Source organism: Penicillium cosmopolitanum (genome assembly GCF_028827165.1).
Source record: "Penicillium cosmopolitanum strain IBT 29677 chromosome Unknown utg000005l:1.0-4006212.0:1.0-4009387.0, whole genome shotgun sequence".
In the NCBI taxonomy this organism is placed as follows: domain Eukaryota; kingdom Fungi; phylum Ascomycota; class Eurotiomycetes; order Eurotiales; family Aspergillaceae; genus Penicillium; species Penicillium cosmopolitanum.
Window position 1 is genome coordinate 3,096,946 of NW_026622675.1, and position 21,370 is coordinate 3,118,315.

Consider the following 21,370-nt stretch of genomic DNA (forward strand, 5'->3'; position numbering starts at 1 on the left):
GGAAAGGTGACAAGAGTCAAGGTGTGAGGATGCCGAACCTCAGAGAGGACAAAACAGATACTGGACCGGGGACATGGAGACGTTTGTTGAAGCCGGAGGCGAAAATAAGTCCGAAGCTCAGAGAGGACGGATAGGTGACGCGAGTCACGCTACGGGGGGTGCCGAACCTCAGAGAGGAACGGCGAAATTCGTTTCCGAACCTCAGCGAGGACGGATGTTGGAGGCGGGTGATAGCGATGCTCAAGGCCGATAGAACGGCCAGACCAATTCATGAATCCGGCTGAAGCATCGTTATCTTCCGCCTTGGGTCACTCATTTGGTCTTTCTAAGGCAGAAAAGAACGGCGAGAACGGAGCTCGGTGACGGCGGAGGAGATGACGCAGGTCAGGCATCGCGACGATGTTGAGGAGATGCGGAGGAGGGTAACGGAAGAGGCGATGGGCTTCCCAAGAATGAGGCAGAGCAGCGGAAAGTTAAGCTGAGTCTTGGTCAGGACGGTGGGCTATTCTGCGATGAGAGAGCGAGATCTGATGGCGTCGTAAGTGTTTGATGGTCGACTCTGAAAGACGTAGATGCAGATGAAGAGGGAGAGGAGGAGGAGGAAGAAGAGAATTCGAAGACGTACAACTCATTCCCAAGTAGCAGCCTGGGCACGTGCCGATCCGGAGTATTCACTACGTTCCTTCCTTTTGTACGGAGTATACAGTCGGACGTTCCTTCCTCGTCTGCGTCTGAATGCTGTTGCCTTGATGCCTTGATGCCTTAGTGCTTTGACGTCTTAAGGCAACAGCTTACATCTACAACAATCGATCACTATGCTATTATTTGGTTGTGTCAATTTGCGCTTAGTCTCATTCAATGTCAATACTAGTAGCCTCGGCCCCTATAAACGTTGATCAATGGCTCCCCCTTAGCCAGTCGGTCCAGGTTGAGCCTCAAGATATCAAGCGACCGGGGAAGATATTCTCTCCCAAGTCCACTCAAATGAGGACTGATTTGCACATTTGGAGTATCCCAGAGGGGGTGGTCTTCTGGGAGCGGTTCGGGGTCCGTAACATCCAGTGCCGCTCCACTGAGCTGGCCAGCATTCAATGCGTCAATCAAAGCGTCTTGATCAAGGACCTTTCCTCGGGAGATGTTAGTGATATAAGGCTTAGCAAATCGGCTAGTGCTGTTATCAGAAAGTAGACCGAATTCTTCGGCCCCAAGGAACTTGGTGGTCTGCGGTGTCAAAGGGAGTGAAATGACTAGATGGTCCAAGCCCAAGGAAAGGAAGGACCGGATCGATTCCTTGTCTGTACCGTGATGCCATGAAACTGGGACAGAGCCATCTGGATCCCCTGTTCCGGGAACAATATAGCCGGTATCCTTTTTAGACTCAGGGGTCTTGCGAGGCGATGCAGTGTATGCATAGACAGACATTCCCAGTGCTTGGGAAACACGACCAACTATATCTCGTTAGTCATGTAGATCATTTTCACCGTTTCGGAAAGTGAAATAAAACCACGAGCAGTACATACTCTGTCGCCCAATGCTGCCATAACCCAAGATTCCGACCTTCTTGCCAGCCTGGTCATGGTTGCCCTGCATATATTTCGTTTTTTCATCCCAGTGATGAGCCTTTTGAGCCTCATACACTTGGAAATGCTGTCGTCCTGCGAGAATCCAATTCATGATCGTCCACTCGGCTATCGGTGGACCGTGGATCCCGGAGCTGGTCGCAATTGGAATCCTGCCCTCTTTGAGAATAGGATGGCTCATGAGGTGATCAAGACCAGCAGAAAATGTATGAATAAGCTTCAGGCTGTATTCAATATTATTAGGCAATGCGATGTCAATAAGACATTGGGTTTTGAGTACTTATGCGAATCTTCAAGTTCTGGCAGATCCGTGAATGTCACTAAAATGGTCGCATTGCGATACAGCTCTGGAAAACATCAAATTTAGTATATTTCCATGAGCTGATTTCCCATCCAGCCACAACACATACCACGAGGCACCGGTTCTCCTGGTTTAGACTGGTAGAGGGTGACCTCCGAATCGGCGAACTTTTCTCGAATCACCCTCTCCACTTCCGGTGAGAAGACTTGATAGAAGATCACGAGCAGGTGCTCCCTGGAAACCTCGACTGATCCCATTTCGATATCACAGATGATTGGGCTGGCCTTCTTCAGTGGTTGGATATTCAATGCTTGCAGTTGCAGATGAAAGAAAACGGCCCGAGATTTGGGAAGTGGCTGGTTGTTAAACGATAGGGCGTAAGGCGCTCTTTTCCCCACATCGGTCGGAAGGACGAAGGCCGAGGCAGTTTGAGTGGTTACCGATGAGCAATGAACGATAAGCTGTTAGCTCACCATCGAGCAAAACAAAGTATTTTTGCATGGCGAATATGCGGAGGATTTGTAATATCCAATTTAGACGCATTCTAGTTATGCCACAAAGGCGCAGGATGACGACAGAATTTCATCCGATGAGTATATGTCGCAATGTATATTGTAGATAGCTCATTTTGGCTTGAAGCCAACCATCCGAGGATAGCTGAGAGTACGAAGTAGAACTTGAGATGAATACTTCAGTTTCATGCGATTCCTCGCACCTGCATCCATGCACATTGCACGTTGGCAACCCCACTTATATGCTTTTTCTCGCCGGCACTCTTGCGTCCACAACGCCCCCTTAAAAACAAATTATTCTCAAACATTAGTTTGTTCAGCTATTTTGGGTCATTTCGGCAGGAGCGCAATTGTGAAAGGAATACTCCGTATTGTAAGCAGGATCGTTCAGCGTTTTGATTACTCCACGCGGAAGAAAATTCTCGAACAGACCTAGCGGGGATAAAGGCACGAACAAGTCGATCGTCTTTTTCAGTCTGAAGAGCGCGCCGATCTCAAGTTGCTATTCTTTGTACGGAGTACGGAGTATAATTCAGATTAGATTCCACCGGGGATTTGGGAGCAGAATTCTAACAGTGTCGTGTACCTGGGCCTTTGGCGAGAAAGCTGGATTCCTAAAAATGCTCTGATAATCACATGCTCAAAGATAATAAGAACAACTCGAACTTGAACTGGGGATCGCGATTCACCATTTGTCTTCCGCAACATTCACGGCTTCCAAGAGGTCAGTCATGATTTTTTAAGGATGATGCACGACAGGATAAACTCAAGCCATATTCCATACCGAATGCAACCTGTTCAGCTCGCCACCAAACCCCCTGAAATGTGGATGAGGTTCTCGCACTATCCCACAACCAATCATGACCGCGAAAGGCATTGAAGCATGTCGCACACGAGCATACGAGTAATGAAAGACCGGGGCTGCTGTGACCCGGAAATCGAGTGCCGCTGTCTCCATCGCATTCTTCAGGGGAGGATCCACCTTCCACTGTCAACAAAGCCGCTTCCTGCAGCTACCGCTGTCTCGACATGATGCATCAACCTCACAAAGTTCGCTCGAGGTATTGGTGACTCCATGCTCCCCCCGCCGATAGCCTATCCGAGCGATCTAGATCGCTTGGACAGTCCGATGGCGCAGGCGCACTGATCCTTTTTTTCGGGAACACACGAGGGTAAATCGGCATTTCACGCCGTCGCGCTGGAGCCGTGTGCTTCTCAATTTGTGTGGAGCTGCCATCCCGTGCAAACCAACTCCACCCAGAAGCAGTTCACCCACTCAATCTTGAGGCATCTGCAGAGCACCAATCTCAATCATCCAACTGGACCAGGGTTTCCTCGCCTATCATGCAGGCCAGGCCCCGTAACCTTTTGAAGCGATGGGGCGGGGAGGATCTCCATGTGGCATCCCCCATTCGGAGGTTTTTTACACTCCAGCTAGAGCAAGTGCCATCGATCGACATCTCTCTGAGAGGTCCCTATCACGATCTTGGGCCGTGATTCCCCCAATCATCTAAACCCTTCCCCACCGTTCTTGACTGCTTCGCGAAGATGTCCCGTGCGACCCCCACTCAATTCGACGCCAACTCGACGCCACGACCACTTCGAGCTCCATTCAGGGTCATTACTGTTCGTCCTGTCCATTCGCAAACTTCAGCCCGCGCTCGCGGGACAGCCGTCGACACCCGCTCCCTAAAGCTACCGGTCCTGTCACGATTCAGATTGGATCATCAGCACCCACCGGTTGCTGAACCCTGCAGGTTTTGCCTGCCAGTCTTGCCATTTTTAGTAGGAACTATGATCATCATGACTCGAGATGTGCTGAAACTGCACTTAGCTCTGGTCTAGCCGTGCGCCCCAATCTACGTCAAGCTTACTGTCATCTGCACATGCACCGGTACTACGCAAGGGGGGGGTAAAAAGCAAAGAAAAAAACAAAATTCAAGGCAAAAAAAGACGGATGTCGCTACAAATGGAGAACTCGCCCCTCCTCTGGTGTAACGCGTTGTTCTTCTCTTCTTCCCCCTCCATTTCCTCGTCACCAGGTCCTTCCCACCATGGCTGCCCAGTCTAATCCCAGATCGAACAGCCTATTGCGGCGGGTGATCACGGCCGCTCTGGATCGTGAAGAGAATTCCTATCCTCCGATGGCAGCCCATCTTGCTGCCACACGTGGGGATGGAAATGGTACTCCTGACCTAGAGCGTGGACCATCCAAACGTGCAACTGGTCTCGCTGTGTCGCCAAACGACCCTGATAGTCTTATCCCACCCAACGATAAGCTACTGATCTTCCGTGCCTTGACCGGTATCGACAGTGTCCCGGCCCTCACTTCTGGTGGACATCTTCTTCGAAGCGCGCCAAATGTCGGTATTTATACCCGTGTCATCCGAAACGAAACCAAGGCTGCTCGTGCCTACAAAATCTTCAACCTCCTCATCAACACATGTCTGGGCATTCAAATTGTCGTCGCTGCTGCAATCACTGCTGTTGGCGCGGCCAGTGGACCTCATTCTGCCATCACTGCATTTGGCGCAATCAACACCATCATGGCGGGTATCCTCACCTACCTCCGTGGTTCTGGTCTTCCCGATCGTCTGAAGGGCTACCAAAACAAGTGGAAAAATATCCGAGAGTATATCGAACAACGTGAACGAGAATTCTGTTTGGTTGGCTGTACCCTCGACGTTCAAGAAGAGGTCTTTATCGTGGAAAGCATGTACCAGAGCATCAAGTCGGAGATGGAATCGAAAACGAGCAGCGGCGACAATAGGGGATCTCAACCAGATGACCCCCGAATTCGTCGCTCTCTTCTACCTACCTCGAATAATCTCAGCGGCCACCGAGCCTCCACGACTCCCGCCACACGCGCGGATGCGCATCGGGCTGACTCTGCCGATGATCATGAGCCTGTGAGCCCAATCAGTTCACCAGCTCCTGTTCATGAGAAGATTTGATCTTTCCTCTTTCTCCCTTGAATCAGTTTCGGACCCACCACACAACCCTCTCAAAAAGCCACCGACAGTGCTGAAGAAGTGCGGATTTCCTCAGAGCCAATTCAAAATTTGATGAGGGTGAGCAGAAGCTACACCATGGAGAATAATCTCAACGCAACATGTTGTCTCCGTGAATCATCAATCATACATTACCTTCCTACGCTTTGTCGTAGGTCGGTTTCGTTTAATGTCTTTACTTATACCATCGTCCGCATACATATTGACGGCGTTCATACCGGTTATGTCATGATACAGTACTAGTATTGTCTCAAGACCATTAATGTCACCTAATGTTTACCAATTCAAGTTCCTAAAAACTATTGCTCTCGCGCACAAATAGATTAAACTAGCAGCTGTAGGAAGTTCTAAATTCAGCATTGATCGCCAGATACCAATTTTCAATCTCCGTGGATCTCAACTAAACAAACCTAAAAGCAGCCCAAAAACAAAGCAATCTTAACCTCACTCACAATGAAAAAGCATTCTATTCAATCTTTTGTTTATCTACGTACAACCAACTTGAACCCAGACTGAAGTTGGTGAAGACCCACCCAGAACTGAACTCGGCAACTCGTAGGCGGCAATCATCCGCAACCAGAAAATTTTACAGCCCGCCAAACAAACGATAATAACCGAACAACGAATTTGACTTCGTTTAAAAACACTCGAAGGTTATACAAGAGAAATGGCCTTCGAAGTCCAAACTGCCTCGCCGGGCGATTCGGCCAGCCTGACAGAGACATTCTTCTCCACATTCTCCGACGACTTCAACAGAACCATGTTCCCCGCCAACCCGGAAGTGAGCGCGTTTCTACAGAACACCATTCTGGAGGTAAACACCGAGCACCAGCATGAGATTCTCCTCAAAGTAACCGATCCTTCCAATGCCGAGGTGGTTGCTGCTTTCGCGAAATGGATACTCCCAATCGTGTCTGCAGATTTAGCTGCAGGTGCAGATGCAAATGCCGATCAGGATCGACATGAGCACTCTGCAGCTACGAAGTGGCCTGCCAGTAGCGATGCGAAGCTCTGCGATATGTTTTTCGGAACGATGGAAAAGCATCATGAAGAAATTATGGATGGTCGGCCACACTATTGTAAGTTCCTTTGCTCTCTTTCCCTTCTGCTTGATAGCTAGTTTAGATCGCTGGCGATTATCAACCTTGGAAATTCTACTACGGATTTTCGCGATTCATTTAAAGTGACCCCACACCTTGAATTGAGCTGCAGAACTGACGTGTGATAGATCTTGAAATCCTGGGCGTGCATCCGTCTTACCAGGGCCGGGGTTTAGCGTCCAAATTATTGAAGTGGGGACTGGCGCGTGCAGATGAAGAGGGAGTTGAGGTTTATCTCTCTAGTTCGCCGGAGGGGAAACCTCTGTATGACAAGAATGGCTTTGAAGAGAGGAAGTATCCAGGCCGTTTCTCGCCCTGGCCTGGATACGAGCAGGTCGATATGATCCGTACTCCTCGGAAATAGAGTCATCGGGCTTTCTAAGGCACTGCTTTTGCGTTTAAAGGTACCCTGGAAGATTTTTGTAAATATCCATGGTTTTTTGTTGGTTAAAAGTTGAACTTCAGATGCTAGATTTATATTAGAGACCGGGAGCAATCCACGGGCGGTTTTGGATTTTGGGGTTGGAAATTTGAACTTGAAGCCAGTGTCGTGGTGTTATAGTCTTCCGCACTAGAGCCGGACTAAATCAAGGAAACTCTTCAAAACATGCAATGTCGAAAAAAAAGGGCCCGGAATCGCCGTGGAGCTGTGAAGATCACGAATTGCCCCACGAAGTGCTTACAAATGTGGCCGAGGGGGGTTGCTGGAATCGCGGGGCAGCAATCGAGTAGAATTGAACATGAACATATATTAATTGGCAGGAATTCGATTTACTTGAATTAGTTTGTTCACTTAAATTCTCGATTTCATCACAGACACAACCCTCTTCTTCGCAAAGAACTATCTATCAACCGCATGCTCGGACAATCTCTCAGCGCTCTGACGTCAACGCTCTCCCGTTTGCTCGCAACAACCTGAAGAGTCTCCAACACCATCTACCGACAGATCAGAAAATGACCAAAGTATTCCTGTGAGATTGAGTTTTCCCATAGAAAACTTCGGCAAAGCAAGATCTAACGTCGCAACAGCACCGGTGCAACGGGCTACATTGGCGGTGACGCCTTGGCTACGATCGTCGCACAGCACCCCGAGTTCACCTACTCCGTTCTCGTGCGCGATTCAGATAAGGCAGAGCAAGTCAAAGCTCAATACCCGAACGTCCAGATTGTTCTGGGTAACCTGAATGACTCATCCATACTTGAGCGAGAGAGTGCGGCGGCGGATATTGTCTTGCGTAAGTACGAATCCTACAAGGATAGATTATGACCACGAGTCCTTGTTCGCTGACAAGTGTGAGAATAGACACTGCCGACGCATCTGATCATGTAGGTGCAGCAAAGGCAATAGCAGCTGGCCTCGTCGCGGGTCACTCGAAAGAAAAGCCGGGGTACTGGCTACACACGGGCGGGACTGGAATCCTTACGTTCGATGATACCGACAAGAACCAGTACGGCAACAGGAGTGATAAGATTTACAATGACTGGGAAGGGGTAGATGAGCTGTTGAATCTCCCCGACCATGCCTTCCATCGCAATGTCGACCAGCTCGTCCTGGAAGCTGGTGCCAAGCACGCAGATGTGCTCAAACTTGCTCTGGTCTGCCCTCCAACGATCTACGGTACGTCACGATCTGATCAAGATATGCTACAAGCCCCTCGCTTATTTTGAAATCAGGCAAAGGAAGAGGACCCGTCTCAGGACGCGGACGACAAGTCTACGAGCTAGCGAAGGTGACGCTCCAATTGAAGAAGGGACCGATTATTGGGGCTGGGCAGTCCATCTGGAACAACGTGCACGTTCATGATCTGAGCGATGTATATGCATTGCTCGTGGATGCTGCAGTTGCAGGCCGGACTGATCCGGGGCTTTGGGGTGCCGATGCCTACTATCTCACAGAGAACGGGGAGCATATCTGGGGAGAGCTGGCGCAATCTACCGCAGAGGCTGCTGCAAAACTGGGGTACATCCCAGAGCGTAAGACTGAGGCATTTGACCTCGAGAGCGCGAAAAAATATGCAGGGTTCGAGTCAGTCAGCTGGGGCCTGAATTCTCGTGGCCGGGCTCAACGTGCACGCAAAATTCTGGGATGGCAACCATCGCGACCTAGTTTGTTGGCTGAATTACCGGAGATTGTTCGGAGTGAGTGGGAGCGGTTGCAGAAATAGGCAAGGGGTGATATAGCCAGAATGAGTGGGCAAGTCTTATTAATCCCAGCATTCGCACTATCAAGAGAAGATTGCCCTTGAATTGACTTTTCACTTACCTCTTGCTCAAATGCATCAATGAGAAATCTATAGAATCGGGTCGCGTCCTTGATCGCATTGGAACCTGCGGTGTGAGCTCGTTTATATTCTGCGAGTCTTATAGTCTTATACTCTCAGAGCAAGACTCTAGCCTGGCCCAGCAATCGCGGAGATGACAGGTGATATTTTCAATGCGACCGGCATTTGATTGCATCCAATGAAACATCAATCCAAAGCAAATATTGAACATTCTTGTCCCAGAGCAACGGTCTCCTGTCCGCTTGTTGTCCGCGGTCCACGTCCGCGGATCCTGAAAATAATCGACTCCACTCCGTGTCCGTAGCTCGTATTACAAAGGTAGTTAGCTCCGATGCGAGTGCTAAGCCTTCCCGGGTGATAAGTCAACAAAAAATTCCCCGAGAAACCCCGGACGAGTCCGCGGGGCTCAGCAGGACCTTAAAGCCGATCTCAAACACGAGCTCATTGAGTCATTCACCTCGTGCCAACGCAACTGATCGCACTCGGACTGCGTAGTAATGCGCCCCGGGTGGCCGCAGTTATCATGATCTCCACCGAAGATGTTGGGCCGACCCCGAGCTGAGTGGCGCACCGGTGAATCGGCCTGGAATTGGCCCGACTTGGCGATCTCTTCCAGAATGTGTCCACTTTAGCTACGAGCGCGGCGACAGTCTAGGTTTGGAATGGATCAGATAGCGTAATGAGCCTAATATTATGGGTTTTTACGATTACTGCGGGCTCGCGACGGCGCAACATTTCGCCCTGTTGAAAAGCTAGACACCTGGGCAACCTTGTGTCACGGACCCACATGGTCGTTGGATTTAAGCATTTATACTTGGTTATATGTTGCGCTGCCACGCGGTTTTCCAAATCCATGGAAGAAATAATCATAGAATTACACAGCAGGAAGGTTCAAATTTCAAATTTCAAATTTCGCCCTCGCTTTGTTTGTTTGTACTCATTGACGCTCCGTCCTACTTGATCATCTTCGGCCTTCTTCTACTTCACTCTCTCCAAACTATTCTTTTTAATATATTCAAAATGGCTTCAGAGCCACCCAGCTCTGCTGCTGAAAAGCCAGAATCACCTCCCCAGGCACTTTCTCTCAGTCGACATGCATCTGCCGAAAGCGATGCTACCCACACCGACCCAGATGAGAAGTTTGCCCTTGGACGAAAGGGTATACTGGTGGTGTTCACTCTCTGTGTGCTGACTCTCATGGCTGCGCTCGATGGAACCTCTATTTCAGTCGCACTACCGGTAATAACTAGCATCTTTGGGTCACCTCCAGTGAATTTTGAGCTAACGCATTGTAGATCATGGCCGAAGAACTCAACGGCACCGCCATCGAAGCCTTCTGGGCAGGAACTTCGTTCCTGCTCTGCTCCACAGGTACGACATGGCATAGGATATAGCCTCGTAACATCGAGCTAATATATTTGATAGTTTTCCAACCCAGTTTTGCGTCCTTCTCTAATATCTTCGGTCGCCGTCCTGCGGTGTTGGCGTCAATTTTATTCTTCTGTGTTGGCGCCATTGTTTCCGCCGTTGCAAACAATTTCACGCAGATGCTGGTCGGTCGAGCGATTCAAGGTATCGGTGGAGGTGGTATCATCGCTTTGACCGAAGTCATCATCACAGACCTTGTTCCCCTGCGATACCGGGGACAGTATTTTGGAATATTTAGTGCAATGTGGAGTATCGGATCCGTGACAGGTCCTATCCTTGGTGGTGGATTCGCTCAAAATGTCACTTGGGTGAGTACACTTCAGCTGACAGTTGAATAATTTCAAAATATCTAACAAAATTCTCCAGCGGTGGATCTTTTATATCAACTTCCCATTCATCGGAGTGGGAACCGTATTCGTCATTTTATTCTTAACTCTGAAGCTCGCCCCGAGCTCCCTTCTCGACAAGCTCCGTCGCATCGATTACACTGGCACCATCCTCTTCGTCGGTAGTCTCTCTTCATTCTTGATCCCACTCACATGGGGCGGTGTTTCCTACGACTGGGATTCTTGGCACGCACTCGTTCCGTTGCTGATCGGCGTCGCTGGATTGGCCACTTTCATATTCTACGAGTACCGCTATGCCGCCGAACCAATTATCCCTCCGGCCATTTTTGTCAACCGAACTGCCAGTGTCTCATTCCTGGGCAGCGTTCTTCAGGGCCTGATCATGTGGTGCACGCTGTACTATCTGCCACTTTACTATGAAGCCGTCAGAGAATACTCCCCTATCCTCTCCGGCGTGGCCCTTTTCCCACAAACATTCACGGTTGCCCCGTCCGCAATCGTCATCGGTATTTTGATCACAGTTACCGGTAAATACCGCTGGGCGGTATGGATGGGATGGGTTCTGTCCACCATTGGACTGGGTCTTATGTGCATCATCAAGAGAGATACCAGTGTAGTCGGGTGGGTTTTCCTCAACATTGTCCCTGGACTAGGCCTGGGTTCCTTGTTCCCTTCCCTCGGATACGCAGTCCAAGCATCAGCAGATCCCCGCAATCTTTCTATCGCAGTTGCCATGTTCAGCTTCTTCCGTGCCTTGGGACAGGCTATCGGCGTTGCAGTTGGAGGTGTGGTCTTCCAGAATCAGATGCACAAGAACCTGCTCAAGTATGATGCCTTGGCTCCCATGGCTAGCGCATATAGCAAAGATGCAGCGGGGCTTGTTCAGGTTATCAAGGCCATGCCAGATGGCATCAACAAGATCAACCTCAAAGATGCATACACCGATAGCTTGCGGATTGTGTGGATCGTCTGCTGCGCTATTTCTGCTGTGGCATTGGTATCCAGTTTGTTCACCGAGGAATACGATCTTGACCGTGCGCTTGAGACCGAGCAGGGACTGGACAAGAAGGCTCGCTTGGAGTCGGAGAAGGATTTGGAGCTGAACGCTGACAGGGGCGTCAACCAGGCTGCACCCATGGCATGGTAAATATGTGTGTGCTATGGGATCACAAGTTGAACTTGAATCATTTCGACGATTAACGACACTAGGATATTCTAGAAATAATAGTACATTTCTTTGGGTTTTACGGCGGAAATATTGACAGCCTCGGTCTCATCGAGAACAAATTCGCCTGTATAATAATAATCAACTCTCCACCTCTTTCTTACAAGCACTTCAGGTCATTCCCCATCAATAAAAATATACTCACTCCTCCCCTTGAACTCTCCTCCCTCCTCCCAGTATCAGTAGACATAGGCGAAGCACCACTGGCACTGGCCTGGTACTCCCATCCGAAAACCCCACCCCACGAATAAGCGTCTTAATACCCTCCCCACGTCTCGTCGTCTCCCAAGCCTCAACAGCCTTCTCAAACGGCACAACCTTCGTAATAAACGACTTAAGCTCAATCTTCTTCAAAATAGCCAACTCCAACGCCATCCGATAATCACCAGGTCCATAGCGAAAACACCCTTTAACGCAAATCTCATTCTCAGCCACGACCGAAATCGGAAATTCCACCACCCTCTTCTGCCCCATACCCGTCTGCACAAACGATCCACCAACCCGGAGCGCATAAATCGCCATCTGAATACAAGACTCGGATCCCGTAGCTTCAATCGCAATGTCGAACCCGGGATCGTCGTCCAGTACAGAAGACCGATGCACAACGCGGAGACATTGCGCATTCTCCTCCGCTGATAGGGCGGGATTGGGAATTGCTGTGGAAAATCCTACCCTACTGTGAACTTGGATATTATTACCTCCACTGCTGGACCCGGGGACAAACGAATGCGCAAAATCAAGTCTCTCCCGACTTAAATCAACAGATGTGATCATCCTAGCCCCGAACTCTCTCGCAACTGCCGCACAGAGTAATCCAACCGTCCCGGCTCCAAAAACAACAACCTTATCACCAGGTTGAACGCCGACCTGTCTAACAGAATGTACAGCCACGGCCAAGGGTTCAATGAGAACCGCTTCATCCAGGCCGAGCGGCGGTAAAGGGGCGGTATTAGTCGGGATCTTGTAACAGCAGTCTGCAGGCAGTTTGTAGTACTTTGATAAAGTGCCATGGGAATACGGTGGAGCGGCGGCGAAACGCATATCCGGGCAAAGGTTATATTTGCCTGATTTACAGTGACGACAGCGTCGGCAGGGGTAGCCTGGTTCTATGGCGACTGGATCGCCTGGTTGGAGGTTTGTGACTGAGGGACCGACGGCGTAGACGATTCCTGATGCTTCGTGGCCCATTACTAATGGGTGTTCTGGTGAGACGTAGCTTTTTATGCCGCCGTGTAGCCAGAAGTGGACCTGGGGTTATTTGTTAGCTTGAAGTGTTCTCTCCCTGTCTCTGTCTTGTTGATGTACGTTGCCTCTCGGCGCACGGGCATATGGATAGGGAAGGGGTCAGGAAAGGAAAAGCAAGAAAAAGTTAGCAGCATACATCACTTCCACAGACGCCGACATATGCGATGCGAATTATTACATCGTAGGGATCCTCGATGGTTGGGAGTGGGATATTTTCGAAACGAGCGTCTCCAGGCCCATACAGCAGACACGAGGGGTTCTGCATGCTGACCGTTGAAAGTGGAGCGCGAGGCTGAGCTTGTTGTCGTTGTTGCTGCTGCTGCTGCTGCTGCTGATGCTTATACTTCCGCTGACTGGTGGAGTGAATTATACTGCGGGTTGCTGATGGATGATGAGTTCTTTGTCTAACAGGAGGTGTGGTCCCCTTCACCCTTGAGGCTACCATTGGGAGAAAGTGGTTTGAAGGAGGACAATGCGTGCAGCCGGGGAGAGATGGGATGATGCTTCCTGGTGGGCACAGCCCCCACGGACAGACCAAAGCCAACACTGGCAGCAAACAAAGAGCTCCGATTGCACAGCAGTTGTAGAATGATTCGTGGTATACCTACCATCATCTAACTCTAGGGGACTCGGAGGCAGAAAACTGGAAAGGGCAAAGCGACAAGAGAGGAAAAATAAATAAACTCGATATAACACCAGGCTAAAAGAGTCTGGCGGCCTAAAACAACAGCAAAAGAGCCGTATTTTCCCGCAAATATCCTGGTCCGTTCGGCCATCTTGAACCCAGGCCAAGAAATCCCGAACCAAACAAAAACTAAACACAGAGGGAGAGGGAGAGAGAAAAGAAAAAAAAGAAAAGGTCATCACGTCGTTAAAAGAAGACAGAGCATGAAATGGCATAAATCGCAGTTTGGATAATCATCATCACTCGCGGCCCATCATCCGCAATCGCTCCCGGAGCACATCCATCTCCTTGTCATGGTCCACCACACTGCTCATTCCTCCTCTCTTCTCCAATCTATCGCGGTCGCTATCTTTCAGCATCACGGACCGATACTCTCCATCGCCATCCGGTGCTCCGACAGTAACCCAGACAAATTTGGTTCCATGGCCTCCGGTTGGTGTGCGTTCCTGCGTTCCCTGCCAGAATAACTCAGGGGCCACGGAGTCTGCCCCGGAAGAAGTCTTATTGGTGGATGGACGACCACCAAGTCGCCCGTATTTAATCCAGCCTTTCAGAACTTCCTTCATAAATCCAATCTTCTCCATGAATGAGTTGGCGTCTAGGATCTCGCGGATGCGTTCCTCGACCGAACTACCGGAGCTGCCATTTGCAATGCTGATGAAGGTCGCAGCTTCATCAGAAGCAATGGCACGCGTATCGAAGCCGGACGGGTGCATTTTTCCCTTGGCTGTGAAATACCGGGCTGCCGAGGGCGAGAGGTGATAGAAATCGATCCATGGTGAGGAGCTGCGGGTGCGACCAGGGGATATAACGAGTTTGGTATGATCGGGGAAATTGAACTGGAAAGCACCGTCACCGAAGCCCCAGATTCCCACATTGCCCAGTCGCTGGTAGAATTTTATAAACTGCCCGCTTGTCTGCCGGGACGCGGGCGCGTCTGCAAGACCGTCGTCGCCATGGCGACCCAGCGAGCCGATCATATACTTTCCAAATTGATCAACGAGTTTGACACGCTTGATCTTCTCGGCGTCGCATCTGTCTGCATCGGATCCTGAGTTGACTCGGATCTTCATGACCTTGGAGCTTCTGGAGTCGAACAAGGAAGGCGACACCATTCCCCTTCGAATGCCGCGGCAGCCAAGCAAATCATCGTCTTTGTTTTCGTAAAATTCGATGGCGTTACCGTGGCGAGGGACAAGCTGCTCAGACTCGGAGTAAGGAATTCCTTTAGACTCTGGGCTGTCGACACTGCGCGCTTTGCGACGAATATGTCTCTCGCCATCTCTCACCACTACGCTGCTGGCGGGCTGACCGTTTTCTCCCTTGAACACACACCCCACACTGCCATCATCTAGGACGTAGCCAATTCCATAACGGTTGGTGTAGTCCACCCACTTGATAACGTAGGCATGAGGTTGCTTCCGAGGCCCACCGCGGCGACGAGCTGGCGCGTGGTTGACAAGATTTGACAACATCAGTCGCAAATCAGTGTTGACTTCAGTGAGCGATGTTCCAGGAATCATGTCGTAGAGGTCATCCTGATGGAACAAGGGGCTGAGTCCCAAACTCGAGCGAGCTCTAGTGCCCGACGATGTCTTGCTGTTGGACCGGCTGATTCCATTCGGTGTGGGTTGGATTTGTTGTGGCTGAGACGACATTGGAACAAGCTCCGGCGCAGGCCTTTGTCTTTCTGCCATAAGCTTCAGATCGGGTCGAGATGTCGATCGCAACGTTGTCGAGCGACTTGCGGTCCGGCGCTCTTCCGGTAGGGCCGCCAGCTTCTGTTGGGTAGTCGGCGCTGCCTGGGGGTAATTGACTGCCTCTCCAGTGGCCATTCGGCGGGACTGGGATCGAGTTTTACCTATAGTCAGGCCAGATGGCATGCTAGTAGACTTGGAAAGTTGGGGCGCAGCGGCGCTCCTTTCAGTCTCACGCAAGGTCGGGGCATTCGATGCCGACGCCATCCTCCGTGTACGAATCGGACGCTCTGCTAGTCCACCAGATGACGGCTCCTTATCAAGCGCCGGTATGGGCACTGGTGCTGGAACTGGTACTGGTGCTGGCACTGGTGCCAATGCCTGTGCTGGCTCGGCCTCCTTAATATCACGGTAAGGTCGCGCGGCTGTCTCAGGAAGCACATCGACCGATGGTATATGTCGAACGGTTCGAGTTCCGGGTCGAACTTGTTGTCGGAGAGTAGCAGCGTGGTTCTGAGTTTCGAGTCTGCGTTGGTGCGCGGCAGCGAGTGCCGCATTTGTTCTCGAGGTCGCGACAGTGCTGTTGCTCCGAATCGAGGCCGTACTGCGCTGAGATAGCGTACTGCTTTCGAGGCTAGGATTCTCTGCGCGAATTGGCCTCCTAGCGGCTTCCACTAGACACCAATCACCCTCCAAGTCATGTGGCCATTTATATACGAAGTCCATTGGCAAAGGAACGACCGGGCGTAGGCCGCGAGCGTCCTCGGTCTCACATTCCGAATACGCCGATTTCGAACAGTTGCGACCAACAGACTTGCGCGCTGTTCCGTCGGGCTTTCGTCCGACTCCACACAGTGAGTAGAAAGCAGCTTTGCAAGAATGGTACCTTTGCCCAGGATCATCAACCTGGTATACGTATGATCGTAGCTTCTCATCGGAGTCCAACCCATATCCACTCATCATCGAGTCTCCACGCGGCGCTTGGTCCTTGAGCCAGACCGGCTTGTTGAAACGGCATGAGGGATCGAGTTGACGGGGAATGCAACCGTCGTACATGTCGAAAAATGGATGCTCGACAATATCGTCGGGGTCGGGACGTTCCTCATCCACCAGATTTAAGCAGGCGCTGACCAAGTCCTTGGCCTCCTCAGGGATAAAGTTCGAATGATCCGATTCCTTCGGCCAGACATATGCCAAACTCCGTACTTTCTTGTAAATCTCCTCTTGTGTTTTCGATTGGAAAGGGGGATAGCCAGTTAACATGGCAAAACTAGGGGACCTTGAGTCAGCTGAATTCAACATATAGCGTGGGAGGACTTTCTTACAAGATGACACCCAAGGACCAAATGTCGACTTTCTGGGTATGTCCACCTTTGCTCTTATCAAGGATCTCCGGTGCAATATAATTGGGTGTACCACATAGGGTGTTTCGTCGCTTTGCGTCTTTATCCGATAAAATCATTGCCGCCAGTCCAAAGTCTCCAACTTTGATGTTCATATTGTGATCAAGAAACAGGTTCCCCATTTTCAGGTCGCGATGAGCGACAAATCGTTTGTGGAGGTATTTAACAGCAGCGCAGAGTTGAATCATGAACCGTCGCACTTCGGGTAGTGTGAGGGACCGTCGTTTCTTCACCATATCCATGACTGATCCGTTCGGACATAGCTCTAGAACAACGTAGGTGCTTTGCTCGAATGCAAAGGCTCGGTAGAATTGAACGATAAAGGGATGGCGCATTTTCGAATGGATTTGAAGCTCTGTTCGAAACTAGATATTGTCAGCGCAAAAATAATTGACTCAACGCAGCGTCATGGGTTGTGTACCTTCTCCTCCATCTTTTTCTGGGGCATTTGTGACTTAACCACTTTCATGGCAAACAGCCGACCATTCCGAGCGAGTGTCCCTTCATAGCAAACTGCAAACCCCTCTTTCCCCAAAAATCCACCGATCGAGTATCGCTCTCCACCCTCCTCCGGTTCCGGTACGAAAGATGGAGGCGGGTCGGCATGGTTCTTGGAAGACGAGGATTTCTGCACGGGACCAGCCGCGGCATTCTTGTCGGTCATTTTGCGCTCAGGGATAGGTTTGGGCCGAATCATCTGGTTTGTCGAGCGCGGGGAAAGAGCCTCCATTATGAAACTTGCGTCGGGTTGGCCAGCGTCACGCGACGATATTAGGACCGTCGCAATCGGGTTCTCGGGGCCAGGGGCAATAGAACTTTTTGTTTAATAAAACGGATATTAAGCGTCAAAGTCATGAAAAGAATCGAGGTATTAGGCGGAGCCGCAAAGGGGGTATCAGTATTGGGTGGTGCAGATTGGTATCCCTGCAACGATCCGTTAATGATGAGCAGCTAACTCCGGTCGGCAAACCGAGGCCGATGAGGACCGGAGAGAATGGATGGTAAGAAGGGGACCTCGAGGACTTGAAGTACCAGAATGCAAAGCGCTAAATAAAACAAAAACTGTACAAAGCTGCTGCGAAGCCAGACAGCGCAAAGCCGGGGAGGTGAAAGCGGGGAGTGAAGTTGAAGTGGAAGAGAAGAACTCGGGCCATAATAGATTTCCCCTTTGGGAAATCGATAAACAGTAACAGTCACGTGATGGTGTCAACAGTGCCCTAGTTACAACAAAGAAAAGTATCACTACAGTACGAGTACAATTATTGCCATAATTTATTGGATTAAACAAAGAAAATAAATAAAGCGAGCTTTATATACTTTTTACTGAACCCACTCGAAAAGGAGGTCAGAAAAATCAATTACGAAGCCAAATTCCATACCAACGGTCCTCGGGAGGCAGTTTACATTTCATCCCCACATTTAAATTCGCATTGTGGCGCCTCCAGCTTGGAGGCCTGGGGTAAGAGACTCGGACTCGGAGATGATATTTTGAGTCTTCCTGCCAGATATGCTCTTTAGGGTGAAACTTGAGACTACCATGAAAAGTCCTGCATTACCTATTACCCGAAAGACTCTTGACCTCGGGAAATAGTGCCGATCATCTTAAGAAAATATATATGAGGGCTTGGAATGTAATAGTACCTACCTAGGTACTACTAGTCCTGGAGTACCACCACCACTAGCACAGAGGTACTAGTAACTACCCCATATAGCTCGGAGATAGTACTAGTATTAGTAATAGATAATTTTCCACGATAGGCGAGAATGAGTTTCGCTGCCCAGTACTAGTAGGAGTTCGAAAAGGCAAGATATAGTACTACAGTGCCAACAGCATCATGACACGCCTGCCACCATGTACCCAAAATTTTTGGATTAACTTTCATTCTCCAGTTTTTGCTTTGTGAGGATTATCAGGCTGAAGATCTGGGAAACGAAATTTGTGGACGCCAGATTCCATTTTCAAGAAGTTGATTTCAAATACGTTGAGCCCGATATAGTTGCATCTGAGGACAGCGGATCGGAAGGTAAACTTTTCAATCTTGATACTAGTAGATGAACTACATAGGGGCTAAAATAAGTTTCTACTTTTTTTCGGGTTGAGAAGAGTTCCAAGGTTCTTTTGGCTGAAAGCTGCCAAGTATGTGAAATCTCTCTATAATAGCTTGGCCCACCTATAGTAAGTAACAATACTAGTTATCTTGAGATATTCGTATTCAACCCCTACTAGTAGTACCAAATACATATTTAACGCATATTCATTAATTGCGTTAAATATCCTTCAAATCTCCTAATCTACGTATTTCATGCTACTTTACATAAAAATAGAATCGACTGCCACTAATTACTATAGTAGCTTTAATAGTGGAGAGGAGGCTGTGATCTGCTGACTCACCCGTTCCTGAGTTGACAACGTCACAGCCGTGACTCAAATTGTCAGCTTCAATTTCAAGTTTCACTCCCGACTACTACTCCTATAGACTCGCCATGTCGCTCACTCTCAAGATATCCTCGTTGGTCATCCGTACCCTCTCCAAACCTATCGCCGTGAGCCTGTCCCCCGAACTCGCCCCTTGACACTTCCCCTCCTCGCCAAGCTCCAAGCTAACAGCCACCGGCAGAATCAAATCAAGGGCCAAGCTCGCGAACATGAGCGCTTCCGCAATGTCTGTGTCTCAATGGCCCAAGCCCTACACCGCTTCGACATGCGCCTTCGACTAGGATCCATCCGCGACACCACCGCGTCCCGAAAACAAGCCGCTGCCGAAGCCGAAGCCAAAAAGCACCTCGCCAAAAGCCCGACAGTTAAGACCGAAGCCGCGACGAAAGCCGAGCAAGATGCATTAGACAAGGCCAAAGCTGCGGCTGAAGAGGCCGCCAAACCGCACCACTACCGAATCCGACCCCTCTCCCAGTCCAAGGCCATCGAGTCCGGTGCCAACTTTATTAGCGAAAGTTTTCTGTTCCTCGTGGCGGGTGGGTTGATTGTGTTTGAATCCTGGCGATCGCGGAATAAAGAGAGTACGCGCCGTGAAGGGGTGGAAGATCGTCTCAATGCGCTGGAGAAGAAGCTTTCTCTCTACGAGGAGAAGCATGGCAAACTGGATGTTCCAGAGGATCCACCTAAGGCCCAGCCTGAAAACAGCCTATGGACGCGACTTACGTCGTACATTGCTTTCGGCCAAGAACCGACCATCTCTCAACAGACGACAGCTGCGGTGGTGAAGCCAGAAGAGACGACCGAGTCTAAGACTGAGGTCTTGAAAGCTACCGCGCCTCCCACTGCCTCGTCCACTGTTTCTATTCCCAAAAAATAATCTCCTCTTCCACCAACAACCGAGGAGTAAATAGATTCTCCGCTCTCCTTCGATATATACATAGCGCGCCGGGTGTTTTTGAGTTGTTTTGTTTGGCGGATAGACCCGCGATTTTGTGTTGATACCCTCCACTCATACTTTTGAGATATTTTGTTATGGATCGTACATAGACCATTCTTAATTGATTATAGATTATCTTTCTATTACTCTTATTTCCTGGATTCTTTTACAGGCCTGGATTTTTCATGGTTAAGTGGTCGAAGTTGTCTGGTCTATACTAGAACTATCTCCGGGCTCTGTTACTAATTATATTCCGCAGAAAACGGTGTTCTCTTTGCTTACATCTGAGATAAGTTTTATAATATACCATATATTAAATATACTATACGTTATATCCAGAACTTACAGTATTGTATAAACTAGAAAAATATACTCAATATAGTACTATAGGTAGGGTATGGCAGCAATGGTAGGTACCACCCGGCAACTCTAAGTCCGAGTCCCGGGTCTATTACAACTTCCCCTTCACATACTCCCTCTTCCTCTGGCTCTTCCATACTAACCCGAGCTCGCCATTTTCTATCATCTAATCAAATTCTGCTCAGGTTTTCATCAATCTGACCTTCCCTCTGTTTGACCTGGATTTGTCTCAATCTTTCCACTTTCCACTTTCCACTGCCCACTTCTCTCTATTCTGCCTTCTATGCCACCTTTGAGTTCGATTCTTTCCGAGTCCTACCGATCAGCAATCTATCTTGACTATTTCTTCGAATTTGGGTCCCTGAATCCTTCAAGGTTAAACAAAGATACGCCGCCAAAATGGTCGTTTGGCATATCCAGACCCCCATCGACCAGGACCTACCTCTGTGCCGGCCCCAGCCTGGGCGCCAGGAGCCACCTGGACAGAATGACTTGGAGGACCCTATCCTGAGGAATTACATCCCCGCGAATAGCATTCAAGGCAGAAATGACGGTAGGCAAACTAAACAAGAAGCAGACTATCTAGATTCACTTTACATTCAAAACTGACGTCTCTCTAGTGGAGGGAAACCTCATTGAGCCATTTCATTTTCGATTCATGACTCGTGTACCACCCAGGCCAGACTTCCGAAGACGCCCAAGCCAGGGCCAAACCGAAGCCCAGACCGAACCTGAACAAATACCCGTCATCCTTGAGGTCTTTGTGATTGGCCCTCACTGTCTGCTCTTTGAAAATCTTCTGAATACTGGGAGTATGATG

General features: G+C 49.6%; 8 protein-coding genes across 8 annotated transcripts; 5 read left to right on the forward strand and 3 right to left on the reverse strand.

Moving 5' to 3' along the window:
* Positions 1–867: 867 nt before the first annotated feature.
* N7509_004168 (D-isomer specific 2-hydroxyacid dehydrogenase family protein) lies at positions 868–2,138 on the reverse strand (the record flags this gene model as incomplete). The annotated part of the gene is made up of 4 exons (XM_056628805.1): positions 868–1,448; positions 1,521–1,804; positions 1,861–1,927; positions 1,991–2,138. The coding sequence occupies 4 exons, from the start codon at positions 2,136–2,138 to the stop codon at positions 868–870; spliced, it is 1,080 nt and encodes a 359-aa protein (XP_056491539.1).
* A 2,309-nt stretch (positions 2,139–4,447) lies between these two features.
* N7509_004169 (uncharacterized protein) lies at positions 4,448–5,347 on the forward strand (the record flags this gene model as incomplete). The annotated part of the gene is made up of 1 exon (XM_056628806.1): positions 4,448–5,347. One exon carries the CDS (start codon positions 4,448–4,450, stop codon positions 5,345–5,347), a length of 900 nt encoding a protein of 299 aa, XP_056491540.1.
* Positions 5,348–6,071: 724 nt separating this feature from the next.
* N7509_004170 (GNAT family N-acetyltransferase) lies at positions 6,072–6,868 on the forward strand (the record flags this gene model as incomplete). The annotated part of the gene is made up of 2 exons (XM_056628807.1): positions 6,072–6,483; positions 6,633–6,868. 2 exons carry the CDS (start codon positions 6,072–6,074, stop codon positions 6,866–6,868), a joined length of 648 nt encoding a protein of 215 aa, XP_056491541.1.
* Positions 6,869–7,458: 590 nt separating this feature from the next.
* N7509_004171 (uncharacterized protein) lies at positions 7,459–8,669 on the forward strand (the record flags this gene model as incomplete). The annotated part of the gene is made up of 4 exons (XM_056628808.1): positions 7,459–7,475; positions 7,534–7,739; positions 7,808–8,122; positions 8,179–8,669. 4 exons carry the CDS (start codon positions 7,459–7,461, stop codon positions 8,667–8,669), a joined length of 1,029 nt encoding a protein of 342 aa, XP_056491542.1.
* A 1,137-nt stretch (positions 8,670–9,806) lies between these two features.
* N7509_004172 (uncharacterized protein) lies at positions 9,807–11,708 on the forward strand (the record flags this gene model as incomplete). The annotated part of the gene is made up of 4 exons (XM_056628809.1): positions 9,807–10,025; positions 10,082–10,157; positions 10,212–10,522; positions 10,581–11,708. The coding sequence occupies 4 exons, from the start codon at positions 9,807–9,809 to the stop codon at positions 11,706–11,708; spliced, it is 1,734 nt and encodes a 577-aa protein (XP_056491543.1).
* Positions 11,709–11,933: 225 nt separating this feature from the next.
* Positions 11,934–13,476, reverse strand: N7509_004173 (NAD(P)-dependent alcohol dehydrogenase; the record flags this gene model as incomplete). Its single annotated transcript, XM_056628810.1, has 2 exons — positions 11,934–13,034; positions 13,168–13,476. Coding segments are annotated over 2 exons (1,410 nt in total), but the record flags the coding sequence as incomplete, so codon positions are not given.
* Positions 13,477–13,955: 479 nt separating this feature from the next.
* On the reverse strand, positions 13,956–17,546 carry N7509_004174 (CDC5/polo family serine/threonine-protein kinase; the record flags this gene model as incomplete). Its single annotated transcript, XM_056628811.1, has 3 exons — positions 13,956–16,683; positions 16,739–17,181; positions 17,238–17,546. The coding sequence occupies 3 exons, from the start codon at positions 17,544–17,546 to the stop codon at positions 13,956–13,958; spliced, it is 3,480 nt and encodes a 1,159-aa protein (XP_056491545.1).
* A 1,754-nt stretch (positions 17,547–19,300) lies between these two features.
* On the forward strand, positions 19,301–20,130 carry N7509_004175 (OPA3 family protein; the record flags this gene model as incomplete). Its single annotated transcript, XM_056628812.1, has 2 exons — positions 19,301–19,360; positions 19,435–20,130. 2 exons carry the CDS (start codon positions 19,301–19,303, stop codon positions 20,128–20,130), a joined length of 756 nt encoding a protein of 251 aa, XP_056491546.1.
* Between the last annotated feature and the right edge of the window lie 1,240 nt (positions 20,131–21,370).